Raw genomic sequence first — 20596 nt, 5'->3', positions numbered from 1 at the left:
CGTTTAAAAATTATTTAAGGTGCAACATTTTCAAAAATGTTGCACCTGCATTGGGTTGCAAGGACAAACTCTCAGATCAAACTGCTTCACAAATTGTCCAACATAATATCCCTAATAGTGTTACACAGAAAACTGGGGAACACCCACTCAATCAAGCTGCATAAATTGCTATTCAATTTTACAGAAAAAACAAAACAGAAAGTCAACATCTTCTCTGTTATCATAAGCTACGTATCATACTGATCCATACACCAGTGGCTAAAGTATATTACGTCCACTATAATTTTAATATGTGAACTGTAAAAGGAAGATTCTGTTATTTCTTGCTTCCAAAGTTGCAAAAGAATGATTATACACGCACTGTGCACAGATTAGATAGTAAATCTTCAATCCACTGTGGCCTTTAATAATTATTCTATGAATAAATAAATAAATCAGTTGATTAAAAATATATAAAAAAAACAACTGATACATCTATATTGTAGTGCAAGTTCAGTAACTGCTAAATTTATTTTTAAACTGACGTTTTTTGAGCTAACCAAAAACCTGCAGATTACGCTGGTCTAATCATCCTCCCAACATCTGCAGGGCACACTTGTGTAGCGGGTAAGTACAGGGGAGGGGCCCTGAATGTAAACATCACAGGGGAACCAATGATTAACACGCATATCATAAAATGTTCATTTTCATAGACTACCATTGGCTCGTCTTCGGTGGAGGGGCGGGACCTGCAGGCAAGATAAGTAGACAGAGGAAGCGCCTGATGACCCGCTGGAACTTGGAGTCCATTGACATTATTAGTTGGTCCTTTTCATTCGGAATAACGCAGAGGAAAGGAAAACAGCTAAGTGCAGGTTTGTGTAACAAGTAGTAAGCGCTTGTACCTGTCACAATGAGGTCCAAAACAAAGCCAGCACCGCCGCTAATATAAAACTTAAGCAACTGTTTGTCAGCTCTGAGGCTAAACCTGGCTAGCTTGACATAACGTTAGACTTTTGCCTGCTGTTATCAGAGGACATGCTGCGTGCTTCTCTGCCGTGTTGTGTTCTTTATCGATGTCTTTTAAGGAACTTTTGCATTCGGGCTGCTCATTTGTCAGTATACTCTGATATGTATTGTTCCTGCTCTGCCTCTCCTGCCATATCGTAATCTGTGGACTTTATCAGGTCTGCTGCGTATGTGGAGAACCACCCTCAAATGACACGTTTATCTCTCTGGCGCAATTTCATTATCACGGATGAATGTTTGGACTCCTCCAGAGCCTTGGACTTTATAGCTCAAAAAAAGAAAACCTAACAATATATTATAAAATGAATGCGATGCCCAGTTGTATGTTTATACATTTGCTTTCAATGAGTCATACTTTCTTAGAATATTTATTTATTTATTTTAAGTAGTCTTGAGCAATAGTTCTCCAGAAACTGTTGCTCAGCATTATTAAAGCAGTAAGGGATCATCTTGACAAATAACAGTACAAAAGACAGCCAATATCCACAGAGGAGCTGTGAATGTCCTTGGAGAAGTCTGGAGAACTATTTTGGAAGACTACTTAAAGAAATGACAAGAGAATTCAGACTGTTTTGAAGAATAAAATATTGACTTTCAAGCTTGTTAGAGTTGTACAGATCTGTTTTTGCGTTATTTCTATAATTTCCCCAAAACAACCTAGAAGGTAACCTTTAAACACATTTCCCATTTTCCAAGCAACACTGTAAAGAAAGGAGGGGTGATGCAACATTTTTGCACAGTACTGCAAGAGGTTTGCCTGTAAAACACTCTGACTGTAGAACACTGTATATTGATTTCCAGAAGCTGCATCTACATTTGTGATCATATATGGGACATGTATGATCATATGAGCATGCGTCTGTGACTGCTTTTATACAGCAGAAATCCTAAATAAGACTGTTTAGATTTTTGTTATTGGAATTGTTGTCTTTTCTGTTTTATTATCTCAGTCAAATGCAAACTTGGTTTGTAGCACAGCGAAGGGCTCGAATACCATCCATCCATCCATCCACTTCCGCTTATTCTTTTCAGGGTCGCGGGGGGGCGCTGGAGCCTATCCCAGCTGTCATGGGCTCGAATACATTTTTTAAATATAAATTTTAACAAAATCAGAAGGGGGAAAAAAATTAAGTCTTTGCAATTTGCCCAACTCTCTATTAGTTTTTTTGTAGCCAGGACCTCATTTGAACAAGGGTGGAGTGTTATGTTATCTTTAGCATGGAGTAGCAGATGGTTAAAATACTAGAATTTCACTCATAAAACCTGAAAAACAAACACCTTGGCTGGACTGTCCCACACAGCATGTCTTGTCTCTTTTGAAAGGTGACACCATGGTGACAGAGGGGGAGCCAACAGATTTTGTTAAAGTGTTGCACCTCATGGTTCTCTCTTTCACCTGGGGCATGCAGCTTTGGGTTTCCTTCATTGCAGGTAAGTGGGCCACAGAGCAACAAGGCATGGCTTCAACAAAATGCATGCGTTCCTGTTTTGACACCGTGTTAAACGTCTGTGCCTGCAGGCTTTGTGTTGATTCGGCAGGTAACTCGGCACACCTTCGGCCTGGTGCAGAGTAAGCTTTTCCCAGTGTACTTCTACTGCGTGCTTGGAAGTAACTTTGTCAGCCTGGCTGTGTATGCTGTGTACCATCCCAGAGAGTTGCTGGACTGGCATGAAAGTGTACAGGTGAAATATCACACGCTGCTAGGAATGAAAAAACTGAGCACTTTTGATTGGGGAAAAAAGAAAAAATTAAACATTTTGTGAGTGAATCGTCATCGAGTTGCAAGCTTTCCCTTTTCATCTTCCAGATGCTTCTGTTCTTCGTGGCGCTGATCACTGCAGGTCTGAACGCCCAGTGGTTTGGCCCAGAGACCACTGAGTTGATGTTCTTGATGAGGGAGGTAGAGAAGGAGCACAACCTCGGGGAAGAGATCGGCCTGGGCAGCCAGAAAGAGGCTTACACCAAGCTCAAAGAACAGGATCCCAAGTACAAAGCCTACAGGAGCAAGTTTGGCAGTTACCATGGGTTGTCCAGCCTCTGCAACCTGATAGGATTCCTCTGCACCACAACTAATTTGGTCTACACAGCTTTGAATTTAGCCACCATTTAAAGACAATGTTTTAGTTATTAAAGAACCAAAATGCCGTGCACACTTTTGTACTTTGTTATCTAACAGTGTTTCTGGTTCAGAACACTGATAAATGTGCAGGATTTGTTGGTTCTTTTATCACTTTATGATACAGTAGGATTAGGACACACACTCATACGACTTGGATTGGAAGTACTTTAGTTTACAAAAATCATTTCGCCAACTCTTTCTCTATCATATCAGTGTTGAATATGAAGTGTGAATCATAAATAGCAGTATATGTGACATTTTGCAAATGTAATTACAGAGAATTCTGCATCACTTTATCTGCCCCAAGTGTCCTTATGTGCAAGAACTATCTCCAGTGAGCATGCAGAACTCATCATGTGCTGTTCACTGCTGTCAGTTAAGCACTCTTAACCTTTTTGATTACAAAATGGTTTTTTTTTTATCTTGTATAATTTTATTTTATTTTTTGTATTTTTTTTTTAATGTAGTTGGTTTTATTTCTCAGAAAGCAAAGAAAAGTACCAAGCGACATGGAAGCAATGCACGTCCCTCCCCAGTAGGGGGCGATATTTGGACAAAGCTTTCAGATCCATCGTAGCACACAACATAATGCTATTTCATGTGCACCATGACTTTCTTGATTTTGTAGTGCATTTTAAACTTGTCACCACTGTTTAATGAAAACTATGACTGGATGATTAAAGTGTTGTTTTGATTCTTCCATTTGGATCAACCGAGTGATGTCAAAGTCTTTCTGGTGTTTGGCCTAGTGACACGAGCTTTAAAAGCAAACACTTATTTCAAAGAATTGGTTTAGGAAGAAGTGGTCCTGTGATTCTTGTGGATGAATAAAGCCAGGCCAAACAGACAGTGCCTGCTTTCAGAATAAGCAGGTTTTAATTAAATTCTCGGTGATGCACGTCAGGTTGTGAGGAGAGCAGCCTTGGATGCGGGGAACAGAGCTTTGCCGGCCAACTACAGGATAAGCGAGGCACCATTGCTATTAGAATATGAGCACTAATGGACTGTAGTGAAATCATTTCAATATAAAAAGCATAGGCTAGAGGCTGAAAGTAAATGAATTACCTTGTCCCCAATGCAATTAATGTTGGTCCTTTAAAGGCTGTGATCAGGTTTTTAATGTTTTCTTCCAACCCAATGAAAACAGCATTGTATAAACTGGCAGAATTGCTGTTGAGCATACAGTTTTATCTTACTAAAACACTGATGTGCCATGCAGTCATGTCACAAAATAAACAAGGAAGTTAGTCAAAGAGTCTTGAGGAAACAGCACAGCTACACATGCCAACCTTTTGAGGAGTGTAAGAGCTTTACCTGCCTATCAGGTTATCTGCTGCAGTGGAATCAGGAAATAAACCTTTTTCAACCAGGGAAGAGGTTTATTCACTGATCTCTTCAATATTTCTCATGCATTTACAGAGCTGTTAGTGATTATCTCAAAAAGTGAATAATGGTACAAGAATTCTTTGTATGAGGAAAAAAGCTGGACACAGAATATGGATGAACACACGATGTTAAAAACAGCTAAAATTCCTCAACTCTGGGTGTGCAAAATAAAACAAAAGAAAGCTAAGAACAAAAGGAATTGTTGGGGCCTCCTCGCAGACAGGTCCAACCATTCCTCCCTCATTCCTGAGTCACACAAGGAAATGAGTCTGTATTTGTTTCCGAGAACGTAATACTACTGCAGTCGGTATTCTGAAAACGCCTGCTAGTTTGTGGAGTCGTGATGGTATTGCAGTGCAGCCCTGCAGTAATATAGTGTGTTAAATTAATTATGAGTCTAGAAGTCTCAAGCTGCTTTATTCCATCATGTCTTGTGGAGAAATTGGTCCAATTTGCAATTGTCTGATTTCAGTGATGGATAATGCACCTATGCATCATAAAACACCGAGCTCCTAATAGAACCATCTGTCAAAGGATTCTGCTGCTCACTTTGATACAAGCATTAAGGGCCAGGTCTCACACAGCTTCACCTTAGACATGATCAAGTTTTCTGCAGTGTGCACCAGAGAAAAAAAATGAGCAAAGCTCCACGTCTTAACTGAGATTTTGTGATAATAGCTGCTGGACATTTTTCCTGATGCCAGTGTTTGCACCATTTAGGCTCTCTTCTAATGTTGAGTATCTATTCTTATCTATCCTTATACTTAACAGGTTCATTTGTATCTCTCATGTTATCGCTTATCTTATCTTATCTTATCTTATCTTGTATATAAGCTTAAAGGGTCAATCACAGGACAAAAAAGGGGATGGGGGGGGGGAGGGGGTTACAAAAATCTGCAAGCACAGGTTAGATCCCTGTATATTTAATGTGTATATCTGTCTGTCTTCCCCCCCCCCAGATGTAGTTCCTTCTGAAAGCAGAGAGCTGGTCACTTCTCTTACACTCAGCTGTACTTCACACCACCGAGCTTGCAATCCAAATGCACTTAGCTGTGGAGCCCATTACTGGTAGTTTATTTTAAAATGACACAGAAAGGCTGTGATTGTTTGGAAGGATGAATCTTGGTTACAGTGAATACTACATGGTGAACCTTTGGCTCCCCCACCCCCACTATACCTTGACAAGTCAGTCTGGCACTCAGCATAGAACCACAAAGTATCATTTTACTGGCACCAATTGAACAAAATACAACAGTAAGCTTTAAGCCTGACCACAAATAAAGCAAATAAAGATTTGCTTGTTATCCATTCATAGTAGGCTCTTGCTGTACTCCTTTAAAGGTGCTTGTACAGGGATTTATTATTCATTAAACAAAGAGGAGTTAGCTGTTTCCACCCCCAGTTCTAATCTCCATACGTGCAACAGCTGCTGGGGCAGAGTGATATTATCATCAAACTCTCTGGGGGAAAGAAAAATAACCTAAGTATCACATCTTTCACAAAAAAGGAAACAATTAATGTAAATATCACAGGGTTACACAGCGAACTGGGGGGTGTCGCCATGCTAATGCAGGGCTGCATTAGCATAGTGAAAACATAGGAGTTTTCACTGCATAGTGAAAAACATAGTGAAAACATAGGAGTAAATATAATATAATATAATATAATATAATATTCTGAACTAACTACTGAGTCGTTCACGTCTGCGTAAGGATATTAGAAATTGCTTGTGTTGTTTATTCAGGGTGTGTGGCTCTCGCGCGTGCACTTGCGCACGCACGCTGGACAGCCCTCTCCTCCTCGCGCTGGTGGCAGACCTACACAGTGTCGTGGCGTTTAGGGTGCTTGAGTGTCCGCACCAACTCTGTCACAGCGAGAGCCGCGGCTTCAGCCCCAGCTGTCCACAAACCGAGAGCAGGTTGTAGTACGCGAACAGCGAAGCGAAGGAAAAGAAAAGTAGTTGTTGAGGAAGGGAAACAGGTCGGAGGGATATTTCAGGTGCACTTTATTAGCAGACTTTGATAGGTCGTTTGCTCCGCGTATTACCGGACGGGAGATACCAGAAGTAGAAAGGAAAACGAGTTGGACGTTTCCTTTCTTCCGCAAAAAAAGAGGTACGTTTCTCCCTTTCCCAGCTGTTTTCCTGCACAGTGCTTCCTTCATGTCCGACTACTAACTGGGAACCTTTACTAAAACTTCAATGTTTCCTGCTTTATTCCTAGGCTTTATCCTTTATCTGTGTAGGCTTATCCCTACAGAGTAATAATACACACTCTCGTTTTGCAGGAAATATGTTGACATAAACTAAGCTGTTATTTGTTTTGTTTTGTTTTCACCCAGTATCGAGATAGTACTGAAGCCTAAGCCTGAATTTTCCATCTGTGTTTGCGTCTCGGTCCTGCTCCTAATGAGAGAACAGATGTGCTGCTGCCAACTAATCGATAATGGTCATTTCCTGTTGGTTCAGGCAGACTGCTGCCTCTGGCTCAGCAAACAATGCCAGCTGAGGGATCTGGCCGCACTGCCATCAGGCTCTATATACCATAATGGCCTCTATTTGTTTTACTGGGGATAATGACGCTCCTTTGTGCAATAAAGGAGCTCCCATTCTCATCCACTCAGCAGCTCCCTGAATGGCCAGTTTCACTTCATGGAGGATGGCTGGTCTGTGGTATGAGAGCAGGTGCTTGTCTTAGTCTTCCCAGCTGCTCACTGAGACCTGGTGCTGTGGTGATGTTTGAATAAGCTGCTTTTATTTCCTCATATTGTTCTACTTATTTCAGAGACACCATTGGGTACTTTGACCATAGAAAGAAATCTTTATAACTGTCCTGCTTTGCAATTGTCTTTTTTTTTTTAAATATCATTTGCATACCCAGAAGTAACTTGACTCTGCAGAACTGAGCAACACCACAACAGGAAAAGCACTTTAAATTCTTGTAATCTCTACAACATGTAATGAACAAGTTTTAAAGTTTTAGTTTCTTAAAAATTTATGAAACGTCAGCAAGCTTATGTGAGTCTGCTTCTGCCTGCAGGCCTTCTACACTGCACAGTAAACACAAAGGACAAGTGACACGGTGTACTGCAGCCTTAAGCCGAGCTCAGTAGAGTGGAAGTTAAGACAGTTAAGAAACATCACTTTAAAATGAGTGAATCAATGTTATGTGATTTCTGAGCAGAAAAATGTACCTCAAGTTGCACAGGCATCATGTGATTCAGGGTTTCAGAGCCAGTATCCTGAGAGATTAGAAAGAATTGGGAGACGTGGTGTGGGGCCCAGGACCTTTAATACCCAGAAACACATTTTTCCATTTAAAAGGATCGTGAGAGGGTATAGCAGGTGTGCCTAGGGCTCACATTCAGCAGGAAAGAAAACTTGTTTTACTTTCACACAGTTTTACAATACAAAACCCACAGAGGCAATTTAAAATGCTCAACTGAAGTGAGGCTTAAAGTCTGGATTAACCCTCCAGCTAAACTGCAGCTACTTTTAAAAAGGTGGTCTTACACTTATATACAGACAGAGTTCTTAACAAGTGAAACACACAGACTTGTCCTCTTATGCCCTGTATGGCAGTTATTCTGACAGTACAGAGTGAAGACACTCTTTCCTCCTTATTTTGTTTTCTTTAGCTCTCATGATAGTGAGATAGATATCTGTGTTGAGCTCTGGAGACCTCCATCTGGCCAGTTAAAAGCTGAGCGTACTGACTGCCTTGACCGCTAATGGGTCTTGCGGGCAGCTGAGTCAAAGTCTGGTCTCCACGGAGACGGGTCTGACCAGAGAGAGGCACAGCTGAGCTGCAACGATTGATCTGCTGTGTGTGCGTGCGTGCGTGCGTGTGTGTGTGTCTGTTTGAATGGACGCACATGGCCAGCTCTCTGCCCTCCTCCTCCCTGTGTTTGGTTGACTGACAATAAAAGGTTTGATGGCAGGTAATCTCACACTTGCCCCAGAAGAGATTACACTGAGATTAATGGCTGTAATGAAACGATTGGACAGATGGCAGGACGCCCTGTACTTTCATTTAAAGGAAATTTTCAGGTTTTTAGTGTGTGTATAAATGGCACATCGAATGAAAATATATACAATCAGCAATTTTGTTTAGTTAAGTCACAACATCATCAAGTCAACTTCTAGTTGAAGTAGTCATTCAGCGTGCGTACATGCCAATCACTTCCTCCTCTCTGCTTCTTTAAATTAATGATGATTTCTGCTTTTCCTCAGTAGAAATCTGCAAACGAAACATTTTTCTATGTGTGTGAGAGCTGTGAACAGAGGTGTTATGTTTGTGCGTTGATTGTCTGTCCATGCAGCTGCTGCTTTGCTAGTTGTAACCACTAACCAGTGTGAGGGATGTGATAATGCAGTTGTGATGCCGTTAGTTGATTTTGGTAGGATGTTTCAAGCAAGTGCTTTAGTTTATCCTGATTTTTCACATAGACTTTGCCCTCTCGTAAATGCTCCAGATGGCATCAACTGAGTCGCGGCTCCAGCAGCAGCCCTCGCAGAAGGATGCAGCCGACCAGAACTTTGACTACATGTTCAAGCTGCTGATCATTGGCAACAGCAGCGTGGGGAAAACTTCCTTCTTGTTCCGCTATGCCGACGACTCCTTCACCTCCGCTTTCGTCAGCACCGTGGGCATTGACTTCAAGGTCAAGACTGTCTTCCGCAATGACAAGAGGATCAAGTTGCAGATCTGGGTGGGTAGATTTGAGATAAATGAGAAGTTCTCTCTGCCAAGCTACAGCATCAGTTCATTCTGCTGTTTTGTTTGCCAGAATGAAGAGGAGCTTCATGTGTACTCTGTGATAAGCTGTTGTAAATCAGAGTGGATGCTCCATACTTCTAAAGGTGTTATTGGTTTAGAACATGTTAAGTCTTTCACCTCTTACTGAACAAAAGTCTTAAAAATACATTTTTCTCAAACTGTGGTTTGGCAGTTGTGCAAGTGTACCCTGTGAATTGTGTAAATGTAAAAAGCATGACTTCCTCATGTTTTATACGCATTTATACTTCCTACCCATTATCACGCATCTGCTAAGTGTCAACATTTGTTTAAAGGAGATGGATGGTGGTGCTTACTACAGTTTTAGTTGTAGTTATAAGCCAGGGTTTGCCTGTTTTACCTTAGATCTAGTGGTACCGTGCCTTTAAGAAAAGTTATGGTATGAATGTTTTTTGACACTTTTTTGACCACCTTTTGTATCGGTATGGTGAACGTGTTAGCCTAGAACAGGGACATCGGACTCATTTTACATCAGATTCATTTTACATCGTGGGCCATATTTTGATCTTACGTGGGCTGGACAAGTGGATCTGCCTTTTCTGTCAGTTTAACTACACATTTACATACATGCAGTTTCAACAGTATTTCTTAAGTTTTCTACATGCTAAAGAAATGCTCCTGTGGTAAATGAAAGAAATCTGTCCATACGATTTGGACTTAAGCTGTAAGAGGTAAATGTGTAAAATTACAGAAAAAGTTCTGGTAGCTCAATCTCCAGACTGTGCTGTATTTATAAAACAGAAGGTTTCTGTCAATTAATAGAAAATTTTTTCCAAAGCCGTTTAGTGGGCCGGATTATCTTTCCCGGGTCAATTCTGGCCCAGGCCTTATGTTTGACATCACTGTCCAAGCAGATACAATTTCTACTAAATCTTAAGATAAATTTCTGGATACTTAGCTACTGTTCACATGACTGTTCACTAGCTTTAACTAACTTTATCTGCTGATTACAGTGTCACCTGGATGCCAAGGTGGAAAAGTGTTCTCTATCGTGGGTTATGATGTCCTCTTCATTTAAATATAAAATGTGTTTTGACAAATTGGGCACAAATTCCTTCCTCTTTTGCTTCCAAGGTTGAGAAAGTAAGATGTATTCATTGTTTAGTTGCTGTACATTTCATGTAGACACTGATGCAATACGTTGTGTGCAGCATTTATAGCAGGCAAGGTGTTGTGATGGTGTTGTTTGTAAGTTAAACACCATCTGAAACAGTACAGTAGCTCCACAGTCACATTAGCACATAATGCTTCCTTGTTGTTGAAGTCTTCAGGTGTTGATTCAGCTGTTTTTCTGAGCTACAGTTTGTAGTATTGTTGCGTGTTGCGTTCGACAGTTGATGTTGTTGCTGTAATTCACACCACTATTCCTCTTTGCTAACTCATTTTGTCATGCATGTTTATCACACAAGATCATGATTTTGGAGAATTTGCTATCGATGCTTTTCATGAATTTGTCATTTCTTTGACGGGCAAGCAGACATTACTTCCCCTAATAGTCATACAGTTAAGATAAAAATATCAAAACACACATAATTAGATTGTGAACAGTTTGATTATTATGAATAAAACTGTTAAGCCTTACATTAATTGTATAATGTCTACTGTGGGTCAGCACTGTAGACTATAACTAAAAGATGATGTACTGTAGAGCGGATGCAAACTCCGGGAAGGTCTGAAAAGTGAAGTTGGTGAGATGGTCTTCTGAATAGAGCTGCTCGATTGTGGGGAAAAAAATCATAATTATTTTGTTCAGCATTAAGGTCTCGAATCTTTAACACAATAACTCTACATTTGAAAACTTTTTGTCAACTAAAGTCTCTCTTTCTGTCATCTTGGCCATAATCATTAGAAGTTCTAATTGTAATTTAATTTAAATGTAGTTGCACAACCCTGGCTTTCAGGAACTACTGCCGTAGTTGCAAAAAGAAGTCAAACTGAGTTGAAGTCTCTGAAAGAATAACCCTGCTTCTCGCTTGATTTATGACCTCAGTAAACACTTTCCCAATGAGTTTTCCGCCTCAGTTATTAACGTCAACACAACATTATGCTTGTTTTTTTAAATTTTAGTTTATTTAGAGTAAATTACATGAAAGAGCATTTTGACAGGTCACTATTATATGAGGATCCACCCCACACTGTAACAACAGCCAAAATAGAGTTGGGGCTTCAAAAGGAACTTCAGTGGCTGACCCCACTTTTTAAACTATATGGTAACATCTGGTTAAGTCACTCAAATTTATCTGCAACATGGTGACAGGATGGCATGGGTGGATTACTAGTTTTTAAAAGATCGATGGGTAGTTGCATTATGGGAAATCTAGGATTCAGTGTTGGACCAGGGCTGGGGCAAAAAAAAAAAGTCAAACTCTGTTGTTTCACCCCAGTTTCTTTTTGTTCTTCTTTTAAACTTCCACCTTCAGAGAACTATAATGGGTACCTTTAAATGCCTGTGCCAGTTTTTGAGATGATACTTTTCCACCTTTTTACAGTTAGCAGTTGAGAAACAGCAGGAATCAGCTTCTATGATTGATCAGCCCCACTGACAGCTTTACTAACAAAGTTAACTTTGGAATGGGCTTTCATATTGTACTATAAGGTGTATCCTGGCAGCTCACCTTCCCTCACACTATGCTACAAATCCTGTCTATATACATTGTTTAGGCTGATCAAACAGATGATTCATTCAAACCAGCAATCTGTGAGCCACTGTATGATCCACAAACAGTGACCCGAATGAATCAGCAGCCGAGAGGAGCCCACACCAAAACACACAGTCACCTAGTGTGTGAATGTGTATGTGTGAATGGGTGGATGACTGGTTGTGTAAAGCGCTTTGGGGTCCTTAGGGACTAGTAAAGCGCTATACAAATACAGGCCATTTTTACCATTTACTAAAACTGTGTCTCTTATAAATGACATGCAGTGTTAGTGGTGTTAGTCTAACAGCTGATCAGGAGGGAGAAAAAAAACAGCAGTAACTAACTTGACTGTGCACTTTGTATTCAATAATTAGAGGACATTGTTATGGGGTTCTACAGAAGCAGCAGTACTGATGGTGCTGTTGGATGACAAAGAAACCTGGTATTTCCTAAACTCAGGAAGCAGAGGAAGTTCCTTATCAGCGTCTCACTGAGCCATAGCGAAGATCGACTGCGAACTCAGTAGTGTATTTAAAGGGTGTGGGAGCAGCAGGCATGTCTTAAAACAAGCACTCTCTTACATCGTGTTAATATTTAACTCTGTAATAATTCAGGAATGCTAAATTAAAGTTGGCTACCTAACATAAGAGAATTCACCAGAGCCTTTGACAAAGAGAGTTGCAGATTAAGCCATTGTGCCAGCTGCCAGCCTCACTGTGTGTATCATGGAAAGTAGTCTGATAACGCACCACGTGGCCCTTGCACAGTGCATGAACATACAGGAACTCATGTACAATATGAACACACTGTGCACACACACTGTGTACATCCCTGCTCTCATGTCATGGAAATAAATTTCCTTTCTTTAAGCAAACACACACACCTTTTGCACATTTAGCACTACACAGCCGCACATATGCCCGGGCGTGCTATCCCTGGGGATGATGTCCTGTGTGTGCCACTGCTTCATGCCGGTCGCTTATATAAACGCAGGTGACGCATGTTTAAAGATCAGGGTCCCAGAGACGTCAGAGCTTCTGATTGTGCACAAGCCTAATTTAAACTCCTCCCTATCTGTCATCGCATATATGCACACGAGGGAGCAGCTTTTGTTTGGGGTTTATTGTAGCAACCTTGGAGACTGACTGTTTGGTTAGTAATGCTATTATGCTGCCAAATATTTGATCATCCCTTCGTGGATGAGATAAAGATGGACCTGGGATATATCACACGTTACTGAAACAAAAATAAACTCTGACAGAGCAGGCTCTGGAAAGATTAAAGAATAAAGCTTGAGCACTCTGCTCGAGGGATTTTACCAGCAGACTGCCCTCTGTGTTGGTTGTTTTCGTAAAGTGAGAAGGATCGCTCTGGTTGTCCACCTAGAGCAGTCCTAGCTGTAATGGAACATTCATAACCTTCAATGCCCTCTGGTTACCTGGACAACCCACTCTTCCTCCTCATCAAAATGAGGAAAACATCAGACACACACAGGCCCCTGATGCAAATTAAGGACTTTAGAAAGGTTACCAGGTAACCACGAGAGTGGCGGCGAGATAATCAACCAACTCACTCTACCTTTTTGATATTTTATGCTTTAATTGTCCAATAAATAAACTGAGCCGTTGGCTGTGATATTACACAGCCTCCAGGTGGTTAGTAATCCAAGCCACAAGTCCCGGTGTGATGAGAAATGATTGTGGCAGGAGCTCGTATCTAAATGCCATCTTCCCCTGGACTGTGTGGTGCAGAGAAATGGCATTTTGAAGCAATGCAGCCAGTTGGTTTGGAAGAAAAAAACTACATGAAGGTCTCACAGAGTGCAGCAGAGCCTTGACCTACCCTGATATTTACCAGTACATGTCTAATAAAACCAAATACAAATCTGACTTGAATTTAACTTAAAAACAATTGAAAAGAACTTACCTAACCAGTACTAACAAGAATCATCAAAGCTGGTGAAACTAGGAGTACTAGTAGCATCATTACATGAAAAATAACCCTATCCCCACCTTCTGCTTAAAATAGCCATCCCTGCAAGATATTTCTAAATTATAGGATGTAAATGCAATTATAGGGCATTAATGCTGTAATGGATGACTGTCAAACTTGCTCTACTTGGACTGTGTAGTGTCAAGTCAAAGCTGACACCTTAGATAACTGTTACTTGGAAAGAGTCCAGGGTTAGTGTTGGCAATACTGCCCCCTTGTGGTTTAAAATCATATACTGGAGATTTTTAACCTTAAAAATGTAAAGTGAATGAAGCAGATAGAATGAAGTATTTCATGGACTGTGTATTTTTGTATAATTGCAGGACACGGCAGGGCAAGAACGCTATCGCACCATCACCACAGCCTACTACAGAGGAGCCATGGGCTTCCTGCTCATGTATGATATCACTAACCAGGACTCCTTCAACGCAGTTCAGGACTGGTAAGTGTGGAATGAGTGAAAAGCTTTACTATTAATACTGTCTACATTAGATTATGTATTTGTAATTTTGTTTTATCTAAAAAAAACAATTAAAAAAATACATTCTCGAGTATTTTATCTAAAGTGTGAAGTTGATGCCAGTTGATGGAACATGAAGGGGTTTTTGGTATGTTAGTGCCATCATGTGGTCAGTTGTGAACTGAGACGTAAACGTGACATCCCTGTTCTTCTTTGTCCTTTTTATATACAGTTAGAGCAATAATATATTGTACAAAGTTAAGTAGTTTTATCTCTGTACACAGCCACAGTGGAAACAATCAAGATATGACTGAAGTGCAGATTTTCAGCTTTAATTGAAAGAAATGAACAAACAAAATCTTTAATGGTTTAATAGTAACGTGACTTATAATGAGGCCCAAAGATGGTGCCATTGATGTCAGTGCAAGTGAGGGAGGCCATCAAAAGGCAGAAAAATAAAAGTAAACCTATCGCTGAGACAGCACTATTTTAGGAGGAGCCATTCTTCAAAATAATGAATGCAGTGGCCGCCTCAGCAATACCAAAAAGCCTGAAAGACAACAGAAGACAAAATACATGATTGGAGAGTTCTTTTCACAATTAAGAAAAACAGCCTCTCAACATCTAACCAAGTTAAAAACACTCTTGAGAAGGTATCATTGTCAAGGTCTACAATCAATCCTTTGTGAATGTACATATAGAAGGTATCTAACAAGTCCTTTTATATTTACATTCACGAAGGGTGAATGTGAATATAGAACTTCCTGTTCGTCTCAAGAAGAGGAAGTTCAAAAGAACATCTAAAAAATCTAAAAAAAGTCTGTGCAGTTCTGAAAATAATTCTCTGAACAGATGAAACCAAGATGAACGTACCAGAATAATGGAAAGAGAAAAGTGTGGAGAAGGAGAAAACTGCTCATGATCTGAAGCATACCACAAAGAAATTGGAGATACTTCAAATGCCAAGTCAGTCACATGATCTCAACCTAGCAGAGCGCTTCCCAGTTATTAACTTAAAATTTGAATGCAGAATGATCCACAAAGAGCAGCTGAAGGTGGCCGCAGTAAAGGCAGCATCTGGTGACATCCATGGGTTCTAGACTTCAGGTGTCACTGTCTGAAAAGGATTTTCAACAAAGTTTAAAAAAGTCTTTATATTTAAATTCATGTTAGTTTGTCCCATTCATTTTGAACATCTGAAAACAATGTATTGTGTATAAAAATAGCTGAGTTATAGGTGGAAGTCTGCAGTTCAATCATATCTTGATCATTTAACACCCACTGCAATGGTGTATGTGGGCAAACTTCAAATTTGTGTCACTGTCTAACAAGGTATGGACCTCAATGTATTTTTTTTGCCAGATTTCCCAAAGAGTTTAGTGAATCTACAGCAAATATGCTACTTATCATATTTGGATGATTCTAAATAAAAATGTTTATTTAAAAACACTCAACAGCACTGGATAGCTGGTTTTTACCCCTCAGCCGTAATGTCGTCACCCTGACGTAGACACTGAAGTTTGTGAACTTTAGAACAAAGGGATGTAGGAGTTTCAAATTGATACCGTAGGTATATCTACTAAAAATCTCAAAACAGTTCAAAATCAGTGATCCCAGCGTCAAGATCAGTGGGCAGAGGACAAGTTTTCTGAAAATGTTGTGAATGCGATAATTTGAGAAGGACGTCACCCAGGATTTAGAAATTGATTCCATAAATGTATCTAGTAGGAGCCTGAGGGGTGAACCCCCTGCAGGGGGTTTAGATTCTTGTGGTTTGGAGTTGCAGCCCAAATTAGATGAGAAATGCATTGCCGTGCTATATTAATGCAAGAATTTGTAAATAATGTACAATAAAGTCTATATTTAACTGAAAGTAGTACAAAGTACAGTAGACAATACAAAAAGTACAAAGACAACATATAAACTGTTGAAACTGAGAAATCATATAGCTTTTAGAAAAAAAATGCTCATTGGAGATGAGATGAGATGAGAGACCAGTAATGCATTTGAAATGTATTTGAAATGCATTTCAAATACATTTCAAATGCATTTTAAAAAACGTCATTAACAACAGGCATAACTAGGAGTTTAACTCTATGATCTCAGGAACAATTCTGAATACTATTCTCTGTGAACACAATTCTTCACTGCGTCCTTATATGCAGTTTAATCTCTGTCATGCGGCTGGCAGGTGATTGGCCTAAACCTCTTCAGGGCAGTCTGAGGTCAAGTGGAAAACTGTTCTGTGACTGATGATTCAAAATGTGGGAATCATGGATGCCCCGTCCTCAGACTAAAGAGGGTTGGGACTGTGTGGGTTGGTATCAGGGACATGTCACATAATCAATACATTTGGTGCATTATAAAATGAAAACTTTTGTGCAGTTGGAATCCTTTACCAAGAAAGAAGAGAAAACATTTAGCTTTCAAAACAACAGTTTTATTGACACTAGGAAAAACTCGCCCTATATATCTTTTTTCTTCTTTATTCAAAACAAGAATGATTAGCAAAAAGTACAAAATATTTAAAATGAAAAATTTTAGATAAAATGTAGTATTACTTGCTGAAGGGTTCATTCAGTCGTGATGGTTGCTAAAATGTCTTTGGCTTTGGGCGCTGGCGACCCAACACTGCATTGGCAAGGAGATAACAGAATGAAAAGGATGTATATGAAGATGTAAAACAGTGGGGTTTATAATAAATCGTTTTTTTTAACATATAGATATTAATAGTTGTTGTATATGTAACAATGTTTTGCGTATACAATGGTCCCTCGGTAAAACGCGGTTCACCTCGCTGTTTCGCAGATTTTATTTTTGTGTGTGTGTGCAATTTTGCATACCTTTTTACAGCGCATTGTGTTCTGCATCCTGATTGGCTGTTGACTATTTTCAGTTGATCTCGTGCCGTGTCTCCTGCACAGTACAGAATGCGTTCAGCTTGTCAAATTTACATAAATCTTCGATCGCTAGCAACATGACTCTGAAGTGCTGTACTGTGTGTTTGTAAGTTTTCTCCCCAACAAACACAACAATGTCGACGAGACGTCATCACCTGCGGGTGCCTTTGGTTTCATTCTATAATACTGGACTTATTTGTCTGCAAGGTTTGAACTTCAAGTGTTTAAACAAGAAAGAAAAGTGAAAATGTTCATGCCTGTCTGAGAAAACTGTCTAAAGTGTGTAGTGAGGGGTTTTACAGCCTTAAAACATCTATAATAATTGTAAAAAATAAGGTTGGCTACTTCATGGATTTCACCTATCACGGGTTATTTTTAGAACGTAACTCCCGCGATAAACGAGGGACCACTGTATGTTATTCTGATTGGCTTACCCGTTAAGAGATACAGTTCATGCACACATATGTATATACATATGCTTTGATCATTATAGTAAGAATAGTTTAATCAGAGTGTCCTATATATATATGCATTTTTTTTCTGCTGTTAATCATGTAGACTTTGCAACTCTGGTTTTGTCTTTCAGGGCAACACAAATCAAGACATACTCGTGGGACAATGCTCAGGTGATCCTGGTTGGTAACAAGTGTGACCTGGAGGATGACAGGCTTATACCCACAGAGGATGGCCAGCGACTGGCTGAGGAGCTAGGTAAAAGCCGTTAGTGTCACAGTGTTATTTCTTTTTAGCTTAGAGTCTGCAGACACGTTTGACTTGTCTTTTTTGTAGATTCTGACATTAGTACATCTATTTTTCATAGCACATGAATTGAAATACCATTTAGCTTTTTGACTTTGCTTCATGTCAGGTTTTCAGTTCTTTGAGGCCAGTGCCAAGGACAACATCAACGTCAAGCAGGTGTTTGAACGTCTAGTGGATGTTATCTGTGAGAAGATGAACGAGAGCATGGAAGGAGACGCCAACCTCATAGCCAACCACAGCAACCAGGGCCTTAAAGACTCACCTTCAGAGAGCCACGGGGGCTGTGCTTGCTAAACCATCTGCCTTCTTAGTCTCCCAACACACACACACACACACACACACACACACTGAAGAATAACTTGTCTGTGCCTCAACCATGAAAAGTGCCGCACCTCCCCTTTCACTTGAGCCATACCGAGCTCTGCCCCATCCACACAGCACAGATAATCTTCAGCACATCCTCCTCCTCCTCAGACCTGTCTTTCCTTCGAAGAGACCCACTCTGTCACTTTCTTTCTCTTAAGGGAGACTTTAAGCCTGCAGACTTTAAGCCGCCACATACACCTCTTTGACTGCTGTAGCCCCATTAACTACCACGTGAAATCTAGTGAAACATTTATTCAGTGCATTCAGTTTTCTTAGACAAATATTTTTATAGACAGCAACAAGCTAGCTATCAGTTTATCTTGAAATTTTTGATTTGATCGATGAACTGTTTAAATGTGTTATACTGTAGAAACCAGTAATGTCAAGTTCCAATAGGACTTGTCTTCGGTCTAATATTTATTAAGGTATTGATTTCTGATGGATTTTAGCAGCTCCGAGACGTTTTGTGCTTAATGAGTCTTGTCCAGGATGCTCCCCTCTAGGGACTGATTAAAGGAAGGAAACATGAAGGAGTCTTGCACAGCGTGCTGAAAGTTTTCAGCATTGCCAACCCTCAAGGGCAAGTTTGACAAGAACTTTGCTTTCTTGTCAGGAGTAAAAAAAAAAAAAAAAGTACTACTGCTGCATATGGTAAGTAAAACTACTGCCTAGAGCTGGTTAACTTAGCCAAGCATAAAGACATCGATATACTAAACTTCATATTCAAAACATACTTAGACTCACTTAGAATATAGTAAGTCAGTAGAAGTGTAATAACTACTGTACAAACACGTGTGACCAGTCTACTCCAGTCTAGAGCTTCCCTTCACCTCTTCTTCTTGCTGTTTACTAAATGTCAGGTCTGCCACACAGTGTGATGTACTAGTGTCAGCAAGCCCCTCATGTGACATGTCCTCTGTCCACCTTCTGTCTCACACACACAAACACACACATACTGCTCCCTTAACTGTAGCATGGTACTGTGTTTAGTAGGTGAGCAGTTACAATGTGGTGAATTATCTTTTTTTCCCTTTGTTTGTTACTGACACGACTGTTTTCAAGAAGTGCAGCACATTATGTGTGTTTGTGCCCAGAAAGGGGGACAACCACTGATCTGTGAGGACGATAAGTCCGGACACCAACCGTGCTGTTGCAACTATCAGGAGGAACAGTGAGCCGGTGCAGAGCATCACTTTATTCCCCATTACTGTTATAAATCAATGTGAATAAAATGCAGTTTTAGAATGACTCCACATAATTGTATTTTATACATCTTGTTTTGTTCCTGCTGTTTGGACAAGATTTCAGTGTTGAAAGGTCAGTTTGACCCTCCTGAAAACGTCATCCTGATGGGAAAGATTGAAATTTGGAGCGTCTTTTGGATTTCACCACAAATCAGGGATGGGAATACAAGAATTGTGTGTTGTTGTTTTGCAGACTGTTGACTGTCAGTTAGTATTAACCATAGCCTCTGTACAGCGATAGCAGCCTCACACTGCTAACTGCTGGTCAGCCCACTCCCTGCTACTGTACGAGCCTGCGGCCACTTATCGCTCGTGTCAGCATGTGCTGCTGAATAGTGATATAGTTTGACAGGTATTAGATGTTATCATATCACGTGTCTGTGGCATGCTGCGCTTTGATGCAGGGGTCTAAAATAGGGAAGTTGTGTGCAAGATCAGTAATTCATAACACTATTTGTATTATATCATGCAGTTTTGCAGTGTATTAAAATGGCATGCAAAAACCATGTTTCTCTTACTGAGCTTCTGATGGGGACTGCTGCTTGAAACATGCTGTTCTGCTCTGTCCACTGATATCACATTTTAGTTCAGCAGGTATCTGCCATTGTGCTCAGACGCTCTTGTGCAAACAGGTTTGAACCTCAGCTTTTAGTCCTAGAGATGTTCTTTCTTTCTTTCTTTCTTATGCTTATGGCATATATATTTTAATGTCTTACATTCCTGATTGATAGCTTTCTAAAAGATGGGAGATTAGACCCTTTGTGCTGTTTACTATATATTCTGAATGTGCAGGGTGAACCCATTGTTTGGAAAGAAAAAAGTGCATCTTGTAAACAAGGACAAATGTAGAAATCTGTTTATGAAAATAAAGAATATATTCACTACAAAAAAGACGGGGGGAGCACAATAGTCTCTTCAGCTCA

General features: G+C 40.1%; 2 protein-coding genes across 3 annotated transcripts; both read left to right on the top strand.

Annotated features, from left to right (window-relative positions):
- Window positions 1–699: 699 nt before the first annotated feature.
- Window positions 700–3836, top strand: tmem205 (transmembrane protein 205). The gene is made up of 4 exons (XM_086288334.1): window positions 700–854; window positions 2332–2439; window positions 2528–2691; window positions 2817–3836. The coding sequence occupies exons 1-4, from the start codon at window positions 764–766 to the stop codon at window positions 3117–3119; spliced, it is 666 nt and encodes a 221-aa protein (XP_086144460.1). The 5' UTR covers window positions 700–763; the 3' UTR covers window positions 3120–3836.
- Window positions 3837–6299: 2463 nt separating this feature from the next.
- Window positions 6300–20564, top strand: rab3db (RAB3D, member RAS oncogene family, b). Of its 2 annotated transcripts, XM_086288333.1 has the most exons (5): window positions 6300–6628; window positions 8988–9224; window positions 14265–14383; window positions 17888–18012; window positions 18170–20564. In XM_086288333.1, the coding sequence occupies exons 2-5, from the start codon at window positions 8988–8990 to the stop codon at window positions 18355–18357; spliced, it is 669 nt and encodes a 222-aa protein (XP_086144459.1). In that variant the 5' UTR covers window positions 6300–6628; the 3' UTR covers window positions 18358–20564. The 2 variants fall into 2 exon arrangements, with proteins under 2 accessions (XP_086144459.1, XP_086144458.1); XM_086288332.1 differs by lacking the exon at window positions 6300–6628 and having other exon boundaries at window positions 8979–9224.
- The last annotated feature ends 32 nt before the right edge of the window (window positions 20565–20596 follow it).

The sequence above is a fragment of the Aulonocara sp. 'chitande type north' Nkhata Bay genome, linkage group LG4, assembly GCF_057382095.1.
Source record: "Aulonocara sp. 'chitande type north' Nkhata Bay isolate Kocher_YH1m ecotype deep benthic linkage group LG4, A_spYH_male_GT1.1, whole genome shotgun sequence".
NCBI lineage: Eukaryota > Metazoa > Chordata > Actinopteri > Cichliformes > Cichlidae > Aulonocara > Aulonocara sp. 'chitande type north' Nkhata Bay.
The sequence above is the reverse complement of the archived record's forward strand: the minus strand, read 5'-3'. Positions and strand labels throughout refer to the sequence as shown.

Excerpts from the sequence above, each read along its gene's own strand:
- tmem205 (XM_086288334.1), top strand. The coding sequence starts at position 764 with ATGACCCGCTGGAACTTGGAGTCCATTGACATTATTAGTTGGTCCTTT. Across the intron at positions 855-2,331 it reads AGGAAAACAGCTAAGTGCAG|GTGACACCATGGTGACAGAG; the intron begins GTTTGTGTAACA and ends CTCTTTTGAAAG. Across the intron at positions 2,692-2,816 it reads ACTGGCATGAAAGTGTACAG|ATGCTTCTGTTCTTCGTGGC; the intron begins GTGAAATATCAC and ends TTCATCTTCCAG.
- rab3db (XM_086288332.1), top strand. The coding sequence starts at position 8,979 with ATGCTCCAGATGGCATCAACTGAGTCGCGGCTCCAGCAGCAGCCCTCG. Across the intron at positions 14,384-17,887 it reads TTCAACGCAGTTCAGGACTG|GGCAACACAAATCAAGACAT; the intron begins GTAAGTGTGGAA and ends TTTGTCTTTCAG. Across the intron at positions 18,013-18,169 it reads GCGACTGGCTGAGGAGCTAG|GTTTTCAGTTCTTTGAGGCC; the intron begins GTAAAAGCCGTT and ends GCTTCATGTCAG.